Here is a 21,971-nt window from a genome sequence, read left to right as displayed (position 1 = left end):
TACAAAACAATAAGTGCCCGCCGACAATATTCACACAAAGAAAAAGGCAAAAAAGCACACAGGACAAATCAAACTGAATTCTTAAGTTAACGTAGAAAGATTGCATCAGACATCCATAATGTAAAGGCACCGTCACCAAATGTCCAAACGAGCTGATGCGTAAAAGTGGTCCATTTTGTTTCCGTTACGCACGGCTCAGGATGTCCGACAGCTTATTGATATACTCAATGGTGTATTTGAGGGTTTGGATCTTGGTCAGGGGTTGGCCTCTTTTGCTGTAATCCGGCGGCAGGTAGTCACGAAGTTGGTGCAGCGCCTCCGCAAGACTTCTCATCCTCATCTTCTCCCTCTCGCTGGCCATGATGCGTCTCTTCGTGGACATCTTGGGTTTGCTCTGTCTTTGCGCTGCTGTTGGATTCGCCCTACGGCCCATGAAGCCAAATTTGATGTCCTGGTGGCCGCTGGAGTAGCACATCTCCGGCGAAGAGCACATGGAGTCCATGGAGGACTCCGGCGAGGACTGGATGGAAACCTGCTCCTCTTCAAAACCAGGTCCAGGATTCCACTCGGAGAGAATTTTAGTCGTTGCAACCTCCAGGGTCATGTTGGAACTATCCCGAGACATCCAGACCCGTGCTGGGCGAGGAGGACACCCACATGTGATAACAGACAGATTGTGTGGAAGTGATTTTACCGAAGCGGTTTTATACGGACGCAGATCTCCGGAGGTTTATGGGTTCACAGCTGAGGCGAAAGAAAAAAAAAAGTTCAAAGAAAACCTCAAGTGCCAAAATGTGACCTTCCCGAAAGACGTCGTTCGTTGTCACTGGGGTGTGAATAAGGCTAAATAGACGGATAATGAGATAGAAAGAAAAATAATTAGATTCCTTTTGTGGGGAATTACTCTTTAAAGTCTCCTAGACGACAATTGTCAGTTTGATGTGATCCGTCTAATGCAGGATCGAGAGGATGCTGCTTCACCGGAGACCTTCACACGTCTTTGGCAAGCCAGGCCCGCGTGTGTCTTCTGTCTAGCAACTATTATATTTAGATCATAGCAAATACAGGTTCAGAATAAGTTCAATATTTAATAAGGGGTTGGGAAAACATTTTTATTAATACACTTCTATCATTTTCCTAAATCCCCGCGATTCTCTGAGAGCGAAACAAAACTCCATGTCGAAATTTGCCACATCGTTTATTTATATTTTACTAAAATCAAGAACAGGCTACATGGTTTGATACAATAAAAAAGTAAATCAATATCCACCAGCACTTCAAAGTTGTTGAGTCATAAATACTATAATATGCAGGCATATTACTGTGAATTAAAAAAAAAAAAAAAAGACTTTACAAAAACACCTTTTGGAAACTGCCATTTTCAAGTTTTATGTTTTTCCATTTTCTTCCATGGCCGTATGAACTAATACTAATGTTACGGATCTTGTACTGTAGCCAGAAGTCCCTCATTTTCCAAACTCCCACTCGATGTAACAAAACCTCCTCCCTTCCCCTCTGTGATGAGCGCTAATGTTTGTGACCACTTTCTAGCGGTTAGACCACCAGAAAACTAATTCCTTCCAGCCCATTTGGGGGAATTTTTTTTAGCTTTTTATTATGAAAAGGAAAATAAGACTTGAGACACAGTGCTGGGTTTGTTATTTGGGTAGAGGATGCAGCTGTCACCAAGCTCCTGCCAGACCTTTTCATGTCTGAAAAGGTGTGTAAGGCCTCACTCATGATCAAGGGGACCAATGCCGGCAGGTTGTAAAAGTGGTGGCTCAGCGTCCTCTGTGTGCCTCCGACTCTGTAAAGAGATGTGTAGCTCGTCAAAGAGCGTGTTTTGTTTTTGACTGGCACTGGAGGTTTAAAACTGCATCATGTAGAGACCTGGAGTGGCCACAGAGAGAGAAGATCTTCTGTTTTGTTGTTTTGTGGGCATGCAAGGTTTTTTAAGTTGAGACCATAATATAGCCACTCTCTCAAGATTGAAATTTTAAGGCCACAACTAGAATTTGTTCCCTAAATTAGGTGATTTGTTAAAACATATAAAAGTAATTAAATTGAAAGGAAAAAGTTAGACTTTGTGGCCTCAAAATAACTAAATTAGAAGAAGGATTTACATCTCCTGGCCTGAACATAAGTAATTAAAAAAGGGGAGGTAAAACTTTACTATGTCCACCATTTTACATCACTTCTAGTTATTCAACAGGTGTTTCCTGCAATTCAAGTGAAAAAAAAGAGGAGGATGAGGATGTGTTCATGCACAGCTCTTTCCTGATTTACAGAAACAATCAATGATGAAAGCAGATGATTAGTTGATGGTTATAGAGAGTTTAACTTTGGACATTTAAGATCTAAGAGAAGAACATCTGAGATGTAATAGAAGATTCTAGAAAACAACAGTAGATCAACCTTGAACTTCACTTGAGGAGTCTGAGTCTGAGTCTCTCGGCCAGAGGCAGTGGACTCTCACCACAAACGACAGAATCATCACTATCTACCAAAATGATTGGGGACGCCGGACTCTGGAGGAAGACCTCAGCTTCCACGCTACCTGCTGGGACGTCCTGACGGCTGCTCTTACTAGCTGCAGCTAAACCAGTCTGCTGCTTAGATGCTGGTTGTGCCGTGGCTTTAGAAACAGGTTTCAGGGGGAACTCCAACAGGAGGCTGCTCTTGAGCTTGTTAGCAGGTTTTATTTTAGTCTTTTTCTGAGGTCCAAACTGCTGGTTCTCAACATCACTCTCCTCACTGGATGAACACACACTCTTGCACACACTCTTCTTCGTGTTCTGTGGAATTTTTTTGTCTTTGTTATATGATTCAGAGTGGCATCTCTGCATTGGAGCATTCCTGACAAATTTATATTTCTGAGCAGGCCGTCTGGAGTCTTGACATTTGTCCGTTGTCTTACTTTGAGCTTGGACGGCAGGCATGTGCTGCCGTTTGAATTTTGGGGCGTCAGTTTCTGCCTTACTTGGTCCACTCTGCACTTCAGGAAGTGGATTCTTTCCTGACAACTCTAAGTCACATCTGTCTTTAATGGAGATCTGTGAATCTAAGGTGGAGTTGAGAGGGGAAACATGTTGAGGACAGCTGGACTCATAGGTGACTTCTTTGGAAATCTTTCCATTTTGGTTCAAAGCTTGGACTGTATTCCTCATGAGCACCCGGTCCCATAGAGAACACTCTGTGTAGCACCGTTCTGGAGCTGGTTTGAGGTCCCTGCAGGTTTTCTGCTCACTCTCTGCTGTGTTGCTGGTCTTGGTCTCTGTGGTGTGGTTGGTTTGTGGAGGTGGCGAGGATGTAAAGGACAAGCCATCCCAGTCGATATTGCTCAGGTGCAGAGCGTCAATTACAGCTGAGACAGAAGGTGAAGGTAAAGATTCGGGCTGAGACAGAGGGAAGTTGTTGGGACCATCAACCAGATCACGGCAGTCTTCTTTGTGTTCTCTATGTAGTTTATGGTTCACTGGCGTGTCCAGAATCACCACGTCTGGTTGATTTGTGTTTGAAACTGCAGGGAGCAGGGTCATCTGAGCCAAGAGGTCGGAAATACCCGCTTCATCTGATGTCTTCACCTTTGTACTCTTCGGTTTCTTCTCTGTTAGAAAGAGAAATGGCGTTATAAGGTCAGCGTTTTCAATCTCAGTCGCTAATATTCACTCATATTAAGAAGTGAAGCTGTCCCATTGATAACAACTTGCATAAAGCGATCAAATGCGTGGGGGGGGGGGGGCAGACACCTCTGGGCTGCATCAAAGCCTTTGGCGTGAACTAGCTGAGCTGTCAAACTCTACATGCTCAGGCGTCAGAGCTGCTGTAATAGGCTGCCTTGAAAAACAAGTCAAAGCTCCAGGTGCCTTTGATCAGGACACAGTGTGGGAAGCCAGGGAGCTAGTCACATCTGTGGGGGTGCTCCCATACACTCTTGCAGTATATTTTCCAAGTAATTAACAAAAAAATGATTATACTTCCTTTAAATTCAAAATGAGTGTAGTGTAAAGAATCGTGTTACTCTTGGTCTTGCTGTCCTCAGCCTGAGATTTGTCTCTCAGGTAGCTCTCCACCACCTCCGGGTGCGCGACACGGAACAGAGCCTCCTCCTCCACGGTCCGAACCTCATGCTGGTCCTCCACAGGACGATCCTCGGGGAAGATGAAATGATCTGCAGGATATACATCAAGTTTAGAGACAGTCACGTTTCCTAGTAAAGGGATAGTTTGGATGGTTTGAATGGGAGCTCTATTTGCTACTGAGGAAATCCTCAAGCAGGCACTGTGCTGAGAAAGACCTCTACCCCTTTTTTAATAAAGTTTAAAAACTATCTCTCAGAAAATCAGGCAAAAAAGGTATGAAAGAAAAAATTCTACACTACTGGTGCAGGCTATTAACACAGTGGCAGACAGTTTCCTCAAACACCTCCAATGTAATACACATTTTTATAACATACATATAACTTCACTATCCTAACATTTCAAACCAAAAGACAGGATTATCTTGTGAAGTTTATTTGAGGTAACAGAGCCAAAACTTCTCTTGAGGCGTCTGCAGCCGTTGTTCATATGAATTTTTAATGTATGTTTTGATCATTGTGATTTCATTTTGACTCATTTCACTCAGCCTAGACCCAAATGAACATGACAACAGAATTGTTTCATTTCAAATTGTTATACTTTTTGTTTAAATAAGCAATTGTGTCAAGGAGACAAACATTATTGGTGTATGTTCAAATTTATGCAAATTCCTGACTTAGAAAACAGCTGAAATTGAGAATATTGCAATTTGCATTCTTGGTATGAACCCTGTCTATAAAAAAATAAAAGAAATAAAAAAATGGGACAAATCCTATTTTGATGATTTGACTTGTTGGTGGAGTGGCCGGTCCCTTCAGACGGGCTTGTTAGTGAGGCAGACTTGGATATGACAGATTTCCCAGCGTGGAGAGGAAGCCCGTTTAGCACCTAGCGGCTGTTGTGACTGATCTGCCACCTCTGAACCCACCTCACAGCCAGTCACTAACAACCGGGTGACAAGCACCCCGCACCCCAACCTCCCTCCCTCACCGGCTCAATGCAGCAGCAGTCCTGTCACTCAACTCAGAGGATGTTTTCCTACGTATCGTCACCTCTGATCTTCTAATGTGTGACTAAGAAGACGAAGTAAAAACTTCTGTGTGTCGTATCTAAAACATGAGCTTCAACAAGAGATAAAAACTTACCTGGTGTGCTCCAGATGACTTCGAAGCAAGTGACTGCATTCCTCACTCTTGGTTTAAATATTCTGTAATAACAACAATAATAATAGAGTTGATTATGATGTATGAAGTAAAACTCAAAAGACTTATTTTATTGTTTGAAACTGGAACATGTACCGGAGAGGCTTGATTTGTGAGGTCATCTGTCGTCCATATTTTCTGTTCATCAGCTCCGCGTACGTCATCAAGACCAGAACCTTTTCACTGGTGTAGTGCTTCGGCCACTCCATCTTGTCATAGGCAAAATTCTAGAAAACACATTTCTGGCTCCAATTTAAGCTATTCAACAGATTCAATTACAAAAAAAAAAAAAAAAAAAAAGATGCAATAAATTAACTACACAAATAAAATATAAACAGACACCTTACCTGCATTGATTGTAAATTTGGCTGCCTCCTCTTAAAATTTGACACAGGCTGATCCCTGGAAACCAGAAACTCACAAATAATCTGCAAGATATATATATATACATATATATTTATACTTATATATGTATATATATTTAAGTTTTAAGCATATATTTATAAATGTATGCCCGTGCACAAACATTACGATACCAACAGTTATTAAAAGAACCGGCTGTACCTCTGTGAAGGGAAACTGTGGACTCGCCAGCGTTTTCCTAGAGACAAACATACACATAATATGAGAAATCATCTTTTAAAAACATGTAACATAAATATTAAAACATGCAACTAATTATTATTTTATATAAATAAACATATTTTTTTTATCGAATTATTTTCTGTGAAATTTAACAGTTTATTTGTATGGCCCCACAATAACAACATTAAGGGCAAATTATTGGTAATATCTTATAATATAATTATATTTCTCGGTCTCAACATTTTCTCTTTCAATTTTCTCAGCTTTTTTTTTTTATTTTTATTCTATATACCCACAAATTTTGGCACATTTTTGCACTTAATCTGCTGAACGAAGTTGATTGTATGTTATTGTCACATACTTTTTGACGTTTGCCTCAACAGTCGAGGCCTGGCGGGTCCTCTCATGGAGGTGCCAGTCACAGGGACATTGGTAATCAACATCGTGAGGCTGACAGAATTGTTTACTGTCACAAAACGTGCAGCCGCCATGCTTGTGTGCCTTCAGTGAGCCTGAAGAGATGGAAGAGAATAAAACCCCTGTTAGAAACCACTTCAAAATGTGCGCTCTTACAGCTTGGGTGTCGAGTGGGAGGTATATACAGACTCTCACATGTATGAGACATGACCCCACCCCCATTGATTTCTATATCTTATCAGGGTTAGAAGCAGGGGTCAGAGTTCAAAGCAGGGCACTACTCACCAGGATGTCGACAAATGTAGCAGTGAGGAACTTTCTTCACAGCTCCCTCCGACACACCTGCAGTCTCCTCCTTCCACTGGGTGAACCTGGTGGGATCACAGAAAGTTCATGGACGATATCTGAAGAAAGGCTTAAATATTTGTCTCCTACCTCTGCAGAAGCGTTTGTCCCTTCAGCATCTGGATCAGCTTCAGAGCTTGTTCTCTACCAACACCCGGAATGCCCTGATGGAAGCACCAATATGGACATTAATAGATGTAATACGTTTTGTTGAAGCAGTTTTCAGGTTTAGGGACCCCCCCCCCCGCCCTTCCTACCTTGGGAATATAATCACATCCAAGCAAGATTGCCAGACCTACAAGATTCTCTCTGGAGAGATGTAACTCTGTTTGAACATGAGAAATCTTGTAACAGTCCACCTGAGGGTCCTTGAAGGAAGAGAGATACATGAGACGATGCAACTTACAGCAATAGGTGACATTAATCAGAATATTAGTGTAGAGATACTCGAGCTGACCAAGGGTTACCTATTGGGTTATTTAGGCAAATATTAAGATTTCTACAGACAATCAACAAAAATTATAGCAGGATGTGTTGAAAAGATATTGGGACAATTGAATGCGTTTATGAAATGTGGAGATCTAGCAGGTGACCTAGAGGGAATGAGTGATTTAAACCTGCCATTATCATGATGTCATTTAATTTCAACAGGCTTTTAAAGATTTATGTACAAATTGTCTTGTCTGAAGGTCATTGTGATATTTCTTTAGTTTGTGTTGTTGTCTATTTCACTTCCACACATTTTTAGACTTAAGACAAAAAAAACCTCTTCTGACTGTCGCAATGTATCCATTTATTCAGTAACTGTGCCATTTTATTAAAGCAAGGCTATTAAGAACAAGTCCACCACATCATGTGCTTCCAAAATAATTTTCTATTTTTGACACAGCCAAAACCCCTGAATGCTACTGATTATTTCATATATTTAGTCAGAGAACAGTCTCGCTCTCATGAATGTTGTTTGTTTATAAAACCAGTAATTAAATCATATTAAGTGAAACTATTTAATCCATGCTGCACAGGCCTACTAAGGGTTTAACGATACAGCAATTGGTATCAATTCAATTACCAAGGTTACAACTTCATCAATGCAAAGTCTGGTCGTTGTTGCAACCTTTCCTTGGAAACACAGCTCAGGAATAAATGATGAAACCTAATTTTAGTTGCTTTTTGTGATTTAGTAGAGATGTACTTGATTGTGTAAAATGGTTATGGCTAGTTATATAGTTGCACACATCTGAAATACCACATTGTTGTTCTAACCATCAATATTTTTTGTTGAAACTTGTGATTTACACCCTGATGCCAATCATAGCTGAATGGAATTAGGTGACAATAATAATGAAATCCAAATAAATAAAACACAGTTCAAGAAAGCAACATTTTGTGATATAACACATCCAATCAAAACTCCAGTGATAATGGATAATCATAGAAATTATTGAGATGAACTCCAAAACATACTTTAGAGTTCATATTAAAGTTCCTGTAGACTGTCTGTGCTCCATACAAAAACGCGTCTCCATCGTTGGTGATGCAGCCGTCCACCAGGCCCTGAGAGTCCAGGTAGGCACACATTGCCTCGGCCTCCCCAGCAGCTGTCACCCATGGCACCCCCAGGTAGTCCAACATCTCTGCACACTACACAGGAACACCTAGTGCTCATGCATGCATCCTTCAACAGCTTTTAAAATGCTGACGATAGCTGAAAACACACCAACCTCTCTGAGCACAGCCTTAAAGCGCCCCCTGCCGGTGTTTGACTGAGGTGGAGGGGCAGCAGCCTTTTTAAAGCGCCCAAATCTTTTTTCCGTCCTGAGGCTCATTGTTTGTGCTTTCAGTTTAGGGGCTTCTCCTTCCATGACAAATACTAGCTTCACCCCCATAAGTGTTAGCGACGACACCCTGAAAAATAAATTCCTGAACACAAAAACAGCCTTGTATTGAAGACTTAACAGAAGACTTGAATAAACACAGCTGTGGTTGGAGCATTAGACGAAAGCCATATTGATTAATAAGCATAAAAACGAGTGCCTTTACCTGAGGTGGGGTCTTGAGACCCTCCCTATCATGGCTTGGACATGCTGGGCCTCGCACACCCATAAACTCAGGTCGACCGCCAGCGTCTTTCCGCTCAAACTGTACAGTGAAACCGACTCTCGAACCGGCTCAACGATAGACCACAAGTCGTGAACACCCATAGCTACAAATATGTCGTAATAGTCACAAAAAAGGAGTGTATAAACCCGTGGGAGCTAAACAAAACACAGCAGGAACCCGGTCAGAAGTTTTCAAACAGTTGCGCGCGCGGCGCCGTTTGGTCTGCGTTCCCCTCTGTTTACTATCTCGCGACTGTCCCTCCTTTTTGCTAAGACGATGTTTAAAATCAAATTTATTGAAATAACGATGCAAACACCGCTTATCAAAAATACTTATACGCTTCAAACTGTGCCTTGGCACCTACCAACAGAATTTTTTAAAATCAAAAACAAAACAAAGGGATACTTAAACGAAGTTGAATGCGGCCCGATAATGCAGAGACAACGTCATATAAAAGCGCCCGTTGCCTTGGATGCGAGACTCTTAACTGGACTTTTTGGCGATGGACTCAAAACTGCACATAGAAATAATTGGCCTGATTAAAAAAAGTAATTTTCATGTAGCCAAGACCATCGCCGAGGTAAAAAAAAAAAAAAGAAAAAGAAAATATATATTACTCACTTTACTTTTTTTTATCGAATCTAGAATGTTGCAAAGTGACTGATGTGCTTGCCCTTAACAATTCTATGTTTTCACAACCAGGAACTCAAACAGGCGTTTCCTGATGCGTTTCTCGATCCAACTATTGAACCATTACTTGAAATTGACTGGCACTCATTTCTGTGCAACAAGAAAAATGTAAGTTATCTTTTTATATTTGAAATTAGCAAAACATGTTTAGACTATAGAAGTGTGTTGTAGTTGGTAGTATCTCATGAAATGTGTGATGTCTCTAGATCCTAGAGTTTCAGGCCCATTAAGAACCCCAGACTTTGAACACAGTAATGCACATGCCAAGTTTTACATTCATCTTGTTGGCATATTCAATCACAGAGATGTAGACAGATATTTCTTATTTTTATAGCATGAAAATAATCAAATGACACTGCAAGCTACTGTACATTTTGCCCTGGTTAGTTAGGGAAAGGGGTTGCAACCTCCAACATCACCACTAGATATCACTAGAAACCCCACACAAGTGTTTTTAATTTAAGTTCTCTGGGTGATTATGCTTAATGGCCATACATACATCACCAAACCTAATGTTCTTCCAAAGGTATAAGTTGTCACAGCTTCACACATTCAGCCAAACTGAGTAAATGAATGTGAATGTATAATGGAGATGTGCAATTTGAGTGGAAATAAAAGAATTATGAGCAACAAAATGTAATTTAAATGTCTTGTTAAAGCATGATTATGTTTTATTATGAATGATTCTCAATGTTGTAATTGGTGAAAGACAATTTCATTTGAAAATCATCCTTAAAATATTTAATACATGATTGTTTTAAATGGATTTTTGATGAAAACTCTTGATTTACAATATTTAAGACTATATTTTTGTCTCTGAAAGTGTAGTATCTTAAAAATAAATGACTTCTGTCATCAGGTACATCACAGCTGTATTCAAAAAATACTATCCATCGATGAGAATAACACCTCCAGTTGAGGGAATGCTTGCTGCAGTTGTGTGTAAGGGTTATTTTGAAATGCTGAATCACACAATGTGTGTTGTTGCTGAAGGAGCTGCGTGGTGAAGTGTGGCAGTACTCCAGCACCCTCATGTGCTTCTTGAACGGTCATCTTCTTGGGAATGAAAGGGATCTTGCCAGCTGGGCCAAGAACCAGTGCGGATTTACTTTAACTTGGCCGCAGGCTTCCTATAAGGCTGAGGACGGCTACTTGAAACACCTGCAGAGGACTGGGGCAAGTCAACAAAACTGTCACAGTTTAATACACCCAATTTATGTAGTTGGATAATTTAAACTGATTAAATTTTCTCTCTTCTTTGATTTTAGCATCAGTTTGTCTTCATGGACATTGAGATTGCAGGAGAAGCAGCAGGGAGGCTGCTGTTTGAGGTCAAGTGATAATCCACATTCATGTATTTTAATATCACCTTTGACTTCAAACCATCCTTTCATTTTCCTCTGTGAGTCATCTCACATTGTCTTTCCTCTCCTCAGCTGTTCTCAGATGTGTGTCCAAAGACATCAAAGAACTTCCAGGCTCTGTGCACAGGGGAGCGTGGCCTGACACAGAGCGGCCACCCGCTCTGCTACAAAGGCTCTGTGTTTCATCGGGTGGTGCCCAATGGCTGGGTGCAAGGTGGAGGTACTGCACTTCTGGTAGTAATGTGAATGTGATGTCCACCTTTAGTGTCAGTGAAGATGATTGGATCATTTTGATACACCCAAAAATAGAGATACCCAATTTTGTTCCCTCGATTAATTATTAAATCGCACCGTACAACTTTTAGTCCAAGTATGCCTCTGGGTATGTGTATTTGAGAAAAATTTGAACTTTTTGATCTCATATGTGTGGGAATGCACAGGTATTACCTCTAAATACATGGCCATATCAAAATAACTCACTGTTTTTTCACAAGAAATCAGTCTAGAGCATGGAAGCAGCGCACATTAAATATCAATATGGTCTTCAATTTTGCAGATATTTCTCCAGAAAGGCGTGGAAATGGAGGGGAATCAATCTACGGGCTGACGTTTGAGGGTATAGACAGTACATGACCACAGTCTGCACATGCTAGCTTCAAGTTCACTTGAAAATATGGGATTTCCTTTTCCAGATGAGACCTTTGCCATTTCTCATACTAAGCGCGGCATCCTAGGGATGGCTAACAAGGGTCCCCATAGCAACGGATCCCAGTTCTACATCACCCTGCAGCCAACATTCTGGATGGACAGGACCTATGTTGCCTTTGGGTTTGTAACGTCTCATTTGGATTGAGTGAGTCAGGGATGTGTAATCCCACACAAATATGCTGACGTTTCTTGTTTTGTTTTGTTTCCTATTACAGTCAAGTGGTTGAGGGAGTCGATGTCCTCAAGAGATTAGAGGAGGCCGAGACATGCCATCAAAGACCAAAATATGACTGCAAAGTTGTGGATTGTGGAGTGTTTAGTTTAAACTCCTAAACATTATAATTCACTCTTTATGTGTGTCTGACATCGTTTGGGCAGGAAATCTATGAAAGTTACCTCATTAAAAATTCTTTAAATGCCACCTACTCTTCTGTCTCATTAAGAATTCCAGATTATATGGATATCTGACTATTTCTCATTTCTTAAGTGTAACTGCTGCACACAAGATGTTGCCCTCCTCAAGATTAGACATTCCCTCTGTATTAAATACAGGACCAGGATTCACTTCCAAAATAGTTGGGATGTTTCACATCCTGCTCTTAGGATTGCCTTTTAAAGAAGGGGGCTCCAAATAAAGCTTTTAGAATTCATTTTGGCATGACTGGTATATCAGAAAGTATTTATTTTTATGAAGTCTTCCTTTAACAAATTTTATTGTTTAAAAGAATTATGTGCCTGAAAAAGTGTGAATATGAAAACTCTTAAAAGCTGAATTTGACATAAATGAAAAGTGAAGAAAGTTGAGGACTTGTGTAAACAAACAAGCAAAAAAAAAACCACACTGTAAACATATATTAATCATCAAATGTAGAAATTAGAAAAGTAGACTTAATAATGCCCTTAAATACCTAAATGTTTTTGATATTTTAATGGTTTCTGTAGCTGAAAATGCTGAGATTTAATCTAATCTACTGCTACATGAGCGTTTTATTTTTCCTGTCACGTCAATCATAATCTCAAATGGTATGTTCCATATCCAAATTCTAAGTAAACAGTTGTCCACTTTTACTTTTGTGAGAGCTCGAACTTTGCGAGTTTACCTCAAGTTAAATCTCTTATGAGAACTAAATATATCAGTGCCGTTTCCACCTCTGGTAACGGAAAATAAATAAGACCCCTCCCGCCCGGGCAGGTCATTTCTCACCCCTCCCAGTAAAAGTGCCACATGACCTGTCAAGTAGGAAGTAGCGAGCTAGCTAATAGCAACAGCATCGAGCGCATACGCAAGTCAAGTCAAGGAAAGGAGCTGAGAAATCTCCTCTGTCTCATTCTCGACGTTTTTTCTAGAATATTCTCTTCCCTTGTCAGCAGACAGAGCAATAAGTCAGAAACAGGCATGTACTTGAAGGTGTTTTTCTCCGCTCTACTTCTGGCTTTGATCGGCGCATCAGCCGCGACAGACTCAGGTAAGTTGGCGACCTCTCACCGCTGAGCTAGCGGCTAGCTAAACCGGCCGTGCTATTATATCTCTACGTAGCCCGTCAACACATCCTCACTAGCCTTTCAGCTGATTTTAAGTCAGCCGGAACGCCCTCGTTTTATTTAAAAAACTGAAATTGAATATTCTACTCCAGTTTGACAACTGTCTGTCATCATTTTTCTGGCTATATAAAATATACATTTCGCGTGTCAACTTCTCTGGCCACGCTGGCCAGTCCAAGTTGCCTGAAGCAGCTAATGCTTTAGCCGGCTAAGAGCAACAAAATGCTCCGATTTCATATTCATATTGTGCTCCAGCTTTTATTTTATTATTGTGAGCATTACAGACGTTGCTGTTGTAAACTGTCGTTAAGTGGCGATTCAGTTTCTAAGAGTTGATCAAGAACCAGATCAGCTGTTATGCAATCGCCTCCTCGGCTAATGTGTTGTGACACATTTTATAATTAACTACATTGTAATAATGTCCTGCTATGTTTGCTCAGTATGAAGTAATTGTTTCCGTTTAAAAGCAGTATCATTATCTAAAGGTAGGGGAGGGAGAGGTTCGATATTCTGTCATACATCCTTGAAGTTATACCTGTGGTTCTAAAGTAATCTAAATGGATTTCATTTTGTGTTTTCAGCTGAATGTTCTGCCCTCTCATGTACTTCATGTGAAGCCACTAGTTCTTGCCAGTGGGTTAACTGTGCAACATGTGAGTATCCAAATGTGTGGTAGGTTTGTGGAGAAAGAGGATGTCACACACACACACACACACACACACACACACACACACACACACACACAGACAACCAAGGTCTTTATGTGGTCTTAATTGTCTTGAAAGTTGAACTGATAGGACATATGATTCCTTGGTATGGAGAGAATGTATGCCCCAACTGCTGACTTGGCATGATGTCATTCCAATTTGTTGTGTTTTATTCAATTGGTAAGGAGTGATGAGAAGCTGGATTGACTGTTTTGGCATTGAATCGCACATCATTTCAGGGATTGGGTTTAATTCCTATGGTGACAATTTCCTACCATGAATTATAGAGGACTCCCAAGGCAAGGGAGTGGTTTTCTTACTTATAGTTTTATATCTTTTGGACATTGTAATTCTGATCGTGTCTCATTTTTCCACACTGCTGCTGTACGATTTGTTTATGTTAATGGAAACATCTGTTTAAACATGAGTGATTTCTCCTAACTCAAGCATTATCAAGGGGATGTTGAGAAATATGCTGATTTGGAGGTCTGTCGGTTGTGATTTAGAAATATGCAGCAAGAGACTTACCGGATCAAAACCGCATGACACATTGTTTCCTGAGTTGTTGTTTTTTGTTTGTTTTTTCTGAGTTGAGGAGCATAACCGGTCATGTTCATTTTGTTATCTGCAAATGAGGTCACAGGTGTAATCTTGCAATATTTCATGTTTATTTCAGTCTAACTCAGCAAATATGAATGAGATTGCTTGAGCAGCACTATTGCTGACTTCCGTGTGTGTGTGTGTGTGTGTGTGTGTGTGTGCGTGTGTGTGTGTGTGTGTGTGTGTGTGTAGTGGGATATACTCTGGTCTCTTGTGAATGTAAAAAAGATGAACGTAAGAGGAAGTGGAGGGATGTGTGACAGGAAGCCGGCAATATCCTCACACCGGGGAGCAGAGGGAAAACAAAATCGTAGCACAAGCGCGGAGGGAAAGTGTGTGTAGATAAGATAAGAGTGCTCCGTGATCCCTTAAAATGTAGTTGGCATTAAATCCCTAGAGTGAAATGTACTATGTGGGAAATTCTGTGTTACTAGTTTGTGTAGCAAATCTTAAATCAGTTGACTTGCACAGATACTTTTATTTCCCGGGGGAATTGACCGATTCGACAACTTTCCCAAAAGGGAAGCTTTCCTTCTCAAACAGAACAGGCCACATTGAAATGATCCCACACCCTCCTTATGTGTTGCCTCTGAATGTGAAGTAGACCCTTAGTAGTACATTGCTCAATCCTTTTATGTGTTGGTTAAACCAGACAAGCGAGGCAGCCGTCATGTATATCACCTCAAAGCAAAGAGATGCCGTATTTCTAAATGCAAAAAACAGTCCAGGATTATCAACTAACACTCACAGAATACTTCAAATTAAGTACACACAAAGACCCCCACCCACCCTCATTTGATGTAAGCAAGACGTGGACTCTTTATCTGGTTTGAAAATATGTTTCTTCCCCTCTTGACTTCCCAGACACACTGTTGAGGGCTGTTACAAACCAGAACAAATGACTCACGCTGACCTCCAGCAGCACAACACAGGATAAAGCCAGGCACAAGATTGCTGACACCACACACATACACACGTGCGCACGCACACACACACACACGTGCGCACGCACACACACACACACACAGTAAGCCAAGAGTTAAAGCCTTCCTCAGATTCAAGAATGGATTGCTTATTTGATAAAAGCTCAGCTGAGAGAGAAAGAGAGAGGTCGTCTCTGGCCAGTTGAGATGGCTTTTGAAACAGTACAGCGTAACCACACACTGCTGCAGGAAGCAAGCGCCTGCCACATTGTCATTACTAGATTTATCTTTGGTTTAGGGATCTTGTGTAAACAAGCCTTTGGCATCAGAAGTGCATTTTCACTGCAGCCCAGTGTTTAAACGTACTGAAACTTAATACGTGTACACTCAGTAACACCAGGCCGGAGTGTGTGACCAAGCTTTTTTGAGTGCTCGGAGGTTGTTTTCTCTGAGGCCCCTGAGGCGTTCACTCACTCACATCTCTGGCTCCGTACAACCACATCGTGATTATGTCACCATCTTGGAAAAGGGTGAGAGCTGGTCTTACCTTTCACAGCTGCCTGCAAGATAACTGCCCTTTGACCTCTGGGCAGGTGAAAAACCCACCACAGATGTTAGCCTGAGACCACAGGAGGAGTGAAAAATGAAGCCACAGAGACTCTTAACAGAACTTAGTCTCTCACTACAAATGGATGAAAATAGGTACACATTATAATGTGTTTTTTGAACAGTTAAAGCAGGTAGCCAATCATGGAATGTCTCTCGAAAATATTTCTATAAAAATAAGTTTTGAGAGCATTTACATACTGAAATGAGATGTAAACCTTGTGAATATTAAGAGTATTTTTTCTTAATTTTCAAAACATTTGTAATAGCATTGAACTTAGAGATATATTCCCAGACTTTGTCCTCCATGCCAGCTGGCAGCAAAGAACAATATAAATGTGCCCAACTGAATGTAATTTCTGAAGACCTCCCCCACTTTTACTGGTACAGATCTGACCTCTCCTTCTCCTACTGTTGGCACAGCCGTGTGTAACATCACCTCTACTGCCACCCTCTGACAAATGTGCGTTCCACTGTTTCGTTAATTTACCTAGTATTTTATTCAGATTCAGAAAACTTTCACCCTGTGTTTTCAATGTTTGCTTTGAATTCTCTTCATAGTTAAATGGAAACACAACCAACAAGTCACATCAACAGCTTTTTTTTTTTTTTTTTTTTTTTTTGGAGCGTTTTACTTTTCTTAAATTTCAAATGAGACTCACACTTAAGCTTCTTCTCTAGACTACGAGCCGCAACGAGATGACAAGTTATGATGTTGAACCAGAATGGAACTTGAGAAAAATAAAACAAATATGTAAACTTTGCAGAGGCATGGGCAAAGTTAAACATTGTGAGCACATTAGCGGTAAATGATCGTGATTGAAGCCAGACGACATTGTAAAATTATATCTCAGTAACCACATAACTTGAATACACAACCACGACGAACAGGATTGGCAAGTATTAGGTATTGCTAGTGCACAATAACCTGATGCAATGGTTGTAAATTGTCCCTGTGAGAAGTAACACACGCCACTGGGTCAGTTTTTGTTGTTGTTGCCCTATTTGGTGAAAAGGAGGGTTGCAACGGCGGCTGCAGCCTTATTGGTAAAGTCAGTAATCTATGGGCAACCATTGTAGGAGACTTTAGCTTTGCTTGCTCTGGATTAGAGTGTAACAAGTAAAGTGAGTGCAGGAGGGTGTTGTATAGCACCAGGTGCACCACATACAGCTTCCTTTGCTATGATTCTGTGAGATTATATTCTTTTATCTTCTTAATTAAAAAACAAAAGTATGAAACAATCAGATCTTGTATTGTTAATCAGAATTTCAGGCGGTTTCTTTTGTCTTTCAGTGAATAATTTCACCTCGATTACTTCGTGAATGAGTTTGGTATATAAGAGATATCGTTCTGGACAACAAGACGTGCCTGATATCTGGGATTGTAATTAACTCTGTTCACAGAGAAGCTTGAACAGCAGCAGTTAAGCGAAGACAACGAGGTGTGAAAGGAATCTGTAGTCACAAGGAACCGTCAGTCATGACTCTTGGGTGTTAAACTACACCAGCTCATTTCTACCACAAGAACACATTATTTATTAGAGTTTTAATGTGTGTGTGTGTGTGTGTGTGTGTGTGTGTGTGGGGAGGGGGGTCATGGCTGTAAATTATGGAAATGATTTAACCAACTACCAACATTTATTACTTTTGAGAACAGTGCTACACTTCTATCTCAGCTTCCTGTTTTTCAAGGCGTGCGGAGCAAAGTCCCCTGTCATGGTTAATTAGTAATCAGATAAAATAAAAGTGACTACTCTTTGAAACTATGGCTCAGCACTTATACAAGAAAATATTTTCAGTGTACGTATTTCGTTTGGGGAGTTATTGCTTCATGCTGCCATATAAAACATTGGGATGGTTTTACAAATGAAATTACATGCATCCAGAACAGGTTTCAGGTAATTAAGTGTTGCAACTTCAGGATGTGGGTGTGCAAGTAAGAAAACAACTCTCAACTTTTCTGTAGAGGACATAAAAGTGGGACATCATGTTACTGACGCAGCCTAGCGTTCAAGTGAATATTAAATACCAGACATTAAGCAAACGATACCGCTGGCAATTATTCATCAGCCATCGATTCAGATTATCAGACTCATTTTTTTTTTTTTTTTAATGTCTTCCAGCATTTGTTGGTTGTATCAATGTGACTCTTCTGGCAGAAAACAATACCTGCAGCAACGCTAGCTGCTCCGGTAAGTCCCGCCCCATCTTGGTTTGATGTTTGTAATGGGAATGAACACTCTTACAAAAGAATCTGCACAATCCATCCATATGTTTTTCAAAAAAAAAAAAAAACCAAAAAACTCAATTTTTCCCAAAAAGGAGATGCAGATTCTGTGTGAGATGATGGTCAGCTTCTTTGTCTCCTCTAACCATGTGTGTGCTTGTGTTGGCGGCAACATTTCAATTAAATCACCAAGGAGCGGCGTGTTGTTTTTTTTTTTGTGGGTGTGGGTGTGTTTGTGTTTTCTGAGCATAACCTTCTTGTTGTTGTTTTGGTTGCTTTCTCTGTTAAAACCCTGATCATGGTGATGGGTCCTTGTCCAGCTCCAACCGCCCAGGCTTCAAATACTTCTACGACTGCTGCCCCCAACACTTCAATCCCCCCTACCCCTGCTGCCACCACTGTCTCTAACAGCAGCATCCCTGAGCCCACCAAAGGTAACCAGTGACTAAAAGAACCAAAAAAAAAAAACCCAAAACCCTGCTCCTCCCTTCTGCAGGCTTGTCTGGCGCTTGAAACAATGGTCTCAATCTGTCAAATACACAGATCAGTGTTCTGGCTCTGATGTGTGTATTTTGATCGCATTGTCAAAGGTCGATTGAAACGGCAAAATATGGAGAAAAGTCTTTTTGTTGCTCGCTCGAGATGTAGTTTTAGTTTGTTGGTTTGTTACTTCCTCGTCTGCTCCGGTACAAGCATGCGTAACACTCCCGGTACCGTCATCCTCTGACGAACAGATGACCTGGAGCCTGATTTCATTTGCTCTAAACCAGTTGCTGGCAACATCACATTCACATTTCTTTTCTTTTTCCCCTCCAGCAAGCTCACCTAATATTGGCTCAACTATTCAACAAAAACATGACCACATACTCCTTTTCCCTGATGTTACAAAGGAGACTGTTTGTACCGTGCAAAAAAAAAAAAGGAAAAATAACAAAGGTGATGCTGGCAGTTCGACTTTATCTAACAACGGAGCCAGGCTGAGGCCCGTGTTGCGGCACTTCACGTCAAATTCTGCGATTCTGTTCGCGCTTTATACATCGCATAGATTAGCCTCTCCGATGACCGTCGGGATTGCGCCTATGTTGGTCGCTGGTGATCTTTTCATTTACTGCTTAACCAACTCAGCCAGTCAGATTTATGTTTTCGTGCTTTGACCCTGCAGCGGAAAATACAACCACCATTTCCACTGCAGCTCCGACCCCCAGTGGTAACACCACCACCACAACCACTACTACAGCTTCGCCCTCCAACACAAGTAAGTAACATGATGGAGCATCTTTGTCAATCCATCACTGTATGAAGAGAAGAAAAATTGATCGACTATCCTCTTCCTCCTATCGCAGCTGGAACCGTGACAACCACCTCACCGATTACCGCCTCCCCCGCCCCTCAGAAGAACTCCACCTTCGACGCCGCGAGTTTCATTGGTGGAATCGTGTTGGTCCTGGGCCTGCAGGCCGTCATCTTCTTCTTGTATAAATTCTGCAAGTCCAAGGACCGCAACTACCACACCCTTTGAAGCATCAGCAGCACTTCCAGATCCACATCACGCAACTGATCCCCCAGAAACCCCACCCCCTCCCTGCCCCCTCCTGCTGAGATAACTCTGCACTCAGCATGCTCTCATCACCACATACTCAAACAGTGTTTTCAAGCGGATGCTCTAGATGTTTGTGCCACTTGTGGTTGGTGGGGGAATTGAGGATTTTTCTGCACCATATAGATCCCCCCCCCACCCAGTGATGTGATTGTGCAGCCTTTTCAGTATATGGATCACATCATCGGGTAGCTGCACCCAACTCCGTCACACTAGTCACTCACTGAAGCTCACTCTCCACCGTTATTTACAGCTAGTAGCTAAGGAAATACGCCACATGAGTAATTCCTGCTGATTGTTTAGAGCAGAGCAGCTACTTTGTTTTTGTCGTTTTTTTTTTCTTCCCCGTCTTGATTCGGAAACACTGTTTGAGTTCATAGCTACTCTTAAAAAGAAAAACAAAAACTGTCAGTGTTGCATTTAGCCTGTCGGATGGTGGGTGGGTTCCCTCTCCCTCCCCACGCAGCTGTATCATGTAAAAACGTGTTTATAGATAGACGAGGGAATTCAACAGCCAGTCATCTGATGTCACCAAAAGAAAAGGACAAAAGAACCGATCCTTCTGGTAAACAGTTGTTTTTGTTTTTTGTTTTTTGTTTTTTTGACGAGTGACACTTAATAGGCGTTTAGGAGGGCTGTGCTTTTTGTTGACTTCCTGGGTTTTCACCCATTCAACTTATGAAAAAAAAAGAGGTTAAATCAACTGCTATTAGAGCGAATAAATGCAATAAACATGCATTAAGTTAATTTCCGATCCCTTCATCAACAATTTAAATCAGTCAGGTTGCTTACTTTGGTCCCATTTTTAAGTGGAGTACTGGAAAACATACAGGGAGGGGGGGGGGGCGTGGGTCAAAATGAATAGTTGTACAATATTTTAGAAATGATGAAAGAATTAATTTGTTTAAATAGTGTATAAAATAGGGTATATAAAAGAAGACGGCATGCACCTTTTCTTGACGTGGACAGTGATTAGCTGTCAAGTGCCTTTAATGTCCAGCATAAAGAGAGAAACGGAAGAGTTTTTGTTCTTTTTTTTTTTTTTTTTCCTACCTGGTTTCTGTTTGACTTGATGGACGGCGGCGCTGATATTAGCGGTAGAATCCCAGCTGGACTGAAAAGCCGCCGTCGGTATCGAAGAACGCAACAGATCGTGCCGTCACCATCGAGGCTCGTTAGTAATACAGCACACCTAATGAATTCCAGGACTATATTCATAGCGCATGAAACGTAATAGTCCTCTCACGGGGTGTATGTTGTATAAATGATAAATTAAGGTACTCTCCCACTGACGCGTCACATTTCCTCCCATCTCGCTGGTTCTGTCTGGGGTTTTTTTTTTTTTTTTTTTAGCAACACGACCAACGAAGTGGCAGGAAAGTCTTGCGCTCCGAAGGTGGGACAGTAGCTTAAATCGATTAATTTAATTACTTGAGAATCGGAGGATTTGAATTGAAAACGATGTGCTTGTTTAGTAGTGAGCACAGCACCTCTTGCTTTTTTCTTTTTCCTTTTTTCCTTTGGGCGATTCGAACGAGAAGCGGTCGAGGAAGTGCGGCTGCACGTGGCCGTGCTAGTGCTTATGTTTCTAATTAGCTTGCTGCTAGCTGTGTGATTGTTTTCTTTAGTTTTGTCCCTTCCTGTACATAGCCTGTCCTTTTTTTTTCTATTTTTTTTATTTTTTTTCAGAAGGCTACATGAAGGAGCATTAATCTACATTTTTAGGTGTAGCGGCTTGTCACTGAAATGAATGTTTTTAATGCCTTTCTCATTATTGCATGCTGGATGCTTGGAGATTTATTTTCTTTGTCCCCTTTCCCATTTGCATATGCTCTTAAGGATGTAGACACTTACAAAAACCACTTGATTATTATTAGCTTGTATGCTAGTTGGAAGAATGCCTTGAACCCGTGAGCATTGAGCCAAATCCCTCAGTTTTTGGCATGGAAATGAAGCATTGCACTGACAAGCTTTGTTTTTGTGACTTTGTCTTTGTAAATGTTTTTATGGTTATAAGCCAAAAAAAGAAAGAAACAAAAAAAAATATGCTTGTATAAATATTATCAGGTATTGCAGTCTTGAATATTAACTAGACCATGGTTGAATCATTTTTGTTTTTCGTATGACCACAATCCGTAAGAAATTCATGCGTGCAGACTTTTTTTTTTGTCGTCTTTTGCTTACCTAATTTAAGCTGTTTTCTGCTGCTCACCATTTACACGCCTTTTAAACCTATGATTACCTGGTGGCATTAGGCTACAGCCCAAAGACACCCCCCA

At 41.0% G+C, this 21,971-nt stretch overlaps 4 protein-coding genes across 7 annotated transcripts; 2 read left to right on the top strand and 2 right to left on the bottom strand.

Moving 5' to 3' along the window:
- Positions 1-119: 119 nt before the first annotated feature.
- msgn1 (mesogenin 1) lies at positions 120-688 on the bottom strand. Its single transcript, XM_086189975.1, has one exon. The coding sequence runs from the start codon at positions 623-625 to the stop codon at positions 185-187; it is 441 nt and encodes a 146-aa protein (XP_086046101.1). The 5' UTR covers positions 626-688; the 3' UTR covers positions 120-184.
- A 347-nt stretch (positions 689-1,035) lies between these two features.
- Positions 1,036-9,324, bottom strand: gen1 (GEN1 Holliday junction 5' flap endonuclease). Of its 3 annotated transcripts, none has more exons than XM_086189972.1 (13): positions 8,669-9,324; positions 8,350-8,533; positions 8,093-8,269; positions 6,886-6,996; positions 6,719-6,792; positions 6,569-6,654; positions 6,228-6,378; positions 5,846-5,882; positions 5,629-5,709; positions 5,378-5,508; positions 5,225-5,286; positions 4,022-4,171; positions 1,036-3,607 (listed from the first exon to the last, which is right to left on the bottom strand). In XM_086189972.1, exons 1-13 carry the CDS (start codon positions 8,827-8,829, stop codon positions 2,424-2,426), a joined length of 2,589 nt encoding a protein of 862 aa, XP_086046098.1. In that variant the 5' UTR covers positions 8,830-9,324; the 3' UTR covers positions 1,036-2,423. The 3 variants fall into 3 exon arrangements, with proteins under 3 accessions (XP_086046098.1, XP_086046097.1, XP_086046099.1); XM_086189971.1 differs by having other exon boundaries at positions 8,350-8,548; positions 8,669-9,323; XM_086189973.1 differs by lacking the exon at positions 8,669-9,324 and having other exon boundaries at positions 6,886-6,987; positions 8,139-8,269; positions 8,350-8,492.
- Positions 9,182-11,931, top strand: ppil6 (peptidylprolyl isomerase (cyclophilin)-like 6). Its single transcript, XM_086189974.1, has 8 exons — positions 9,182-9,308; positions 9,431-9,526; positions 10,412-10,594; positions 10,687-10,749; positions 10,855-11,002; positions 11,339-11,398; positions 11,475-11,610; positions 11,706-11,931. The coding sequence occupies exons 1-8, from the start codon at positions 9,231-9,233 to the stop codon at positions 11,821-11,823; spliced, it is 882 nt and encodes a 293-aa protein (XP_086046100.1). The 5' UTR covers positions 9,182-9,230; the 3' UTR covers positions 11,824-11,931.
- A 778-nt stretch (positions 11,932-12,709) lies between these two features.
- cd164 (CD164 molecule, sialomucin) lies at positions 12,710-20,097 on the top strand. Of its 2 annotated transcripts, XM_086190180.1 has the most exons (6): positions 12,712-12,956; positions 13,614-13,685; positions 17,992-18,060; positions 18,416-18,529; positions 19,258-19,350; positions 19,439-20,097. In XM_086190180.1, the coding sequence occupies exons 1-6, from the start codon at positions 12,716-12,718 to the stop codon at positions 19,612-19,614; spliced, it is 765 nt and encodes a 254-aa protein (XP_086046306.1). In that variant the 5' UTR covers positions 12,712-12,715; the 3' UTR covers positions 19,615-20,097. The 2 variants fall into 2 exon arrangements, with proteins under 2 accessions (XP_086046307.1, XP_086046306.1); XM_086190181.1 differs by lacking the exon at positions 18,416-18,529 and having other exon boundaries at positions 12,710-12,956.
- Positions 20,098-21,971: the final 1,874 nt, after the last annotated feature.

This window comes from Aulostomus chinensis, chromosome 20 (genome assembly GCF_037954235.1).
Source record: "Aulostomus chinensis isolate RoL2024-O1b breed Wild chromosome 20, RoL_Achi_v1.0, whole genome shotgun sequence".
Taxonomy (NCBI): Eukaryota; Metazoa; Chordata; class Actinopteri; order Syngnathiformes; family Aulostomidae; genus Aulostomus; species Aulostomus chinensis.
This window is presented reverse-complemented; position numbering and strand designations above follow the sequence as displayed.

Excerpts from the sequence above, each read along its gene's own strand:
- msgn1 (XM_086189975.1), bottom strand. The coding sequence starts at position 625 with ATGTCTCGGGATAGTTCCAACATGACCCTGGAGGTTGCAACGACTAAA.
- gen1 (XM_086189971.1), bottom strand. The coding sequence starts at position 8,829 with ATGGGTGTTCACGACTTGTGGTCTATCGTTGAGCCGGTTCGAGAGTCG. Across the intron at positions 8,549-8,668 it reads GTCTCAAGACCCCACCTCAG|GAATTTATTTTTCAGGGTGT; the intron begins GTAAAGGCACTC and ends TTTTGTGTTCAG. Across the intron at positions 5,509-5,628 it reads CAAATTTACAATCAATGCAG|AATTTTGCCTATGACAAGAT; the intron begins GTAAGGTGTCTG and ends TGTGTTTTCTAG.
- ppil6 (XM_086189974.1), top strand. The coding sequence starts at position 9,231 with ATGGACTCAAAACTGCACATAGAAATAATTGGCCTGATTAAAAAAAGT. Across the intron at positions 9,309-9,430 it reads TAGCCAAGACCATCGCCGAG|GAACTCAAACAGGCGTTTCC; the intron begins GTAAAAAAAAAA and ends TTTCACAACCAG. Across the intron at positions 11,003-11,338 it reads TGGCTGGGTGCAAGGTGGAG|ATATTTCTCCAGAAAGGCGT; the intron begins GTACTGCACTTC and ends TCAATTTTGCAG.
- cd164 (XM_086190180.1), top strand. The coding sequence starts at position 12,716 with ATGACCTGTCAAGTAGGAAGTAGCGAGCTAGCTAATAGCAACAGCATC. Across the intron at positions 13,686-17,991 it reads GTGGGTTAACTGTGCAACAT|CATTTGTTGGTTGTATCAAT; the intron begins GTGAGTATCCAA and ends AATGTCTTCCAG. Across the intron at positions 18,530-19,257 it reads CATCCCTGAGCCCACCAAAG|CGGAAAATACAACCACCATT; the intron begins GTAACCAGTGAC and ends TTGACCCTGCAG.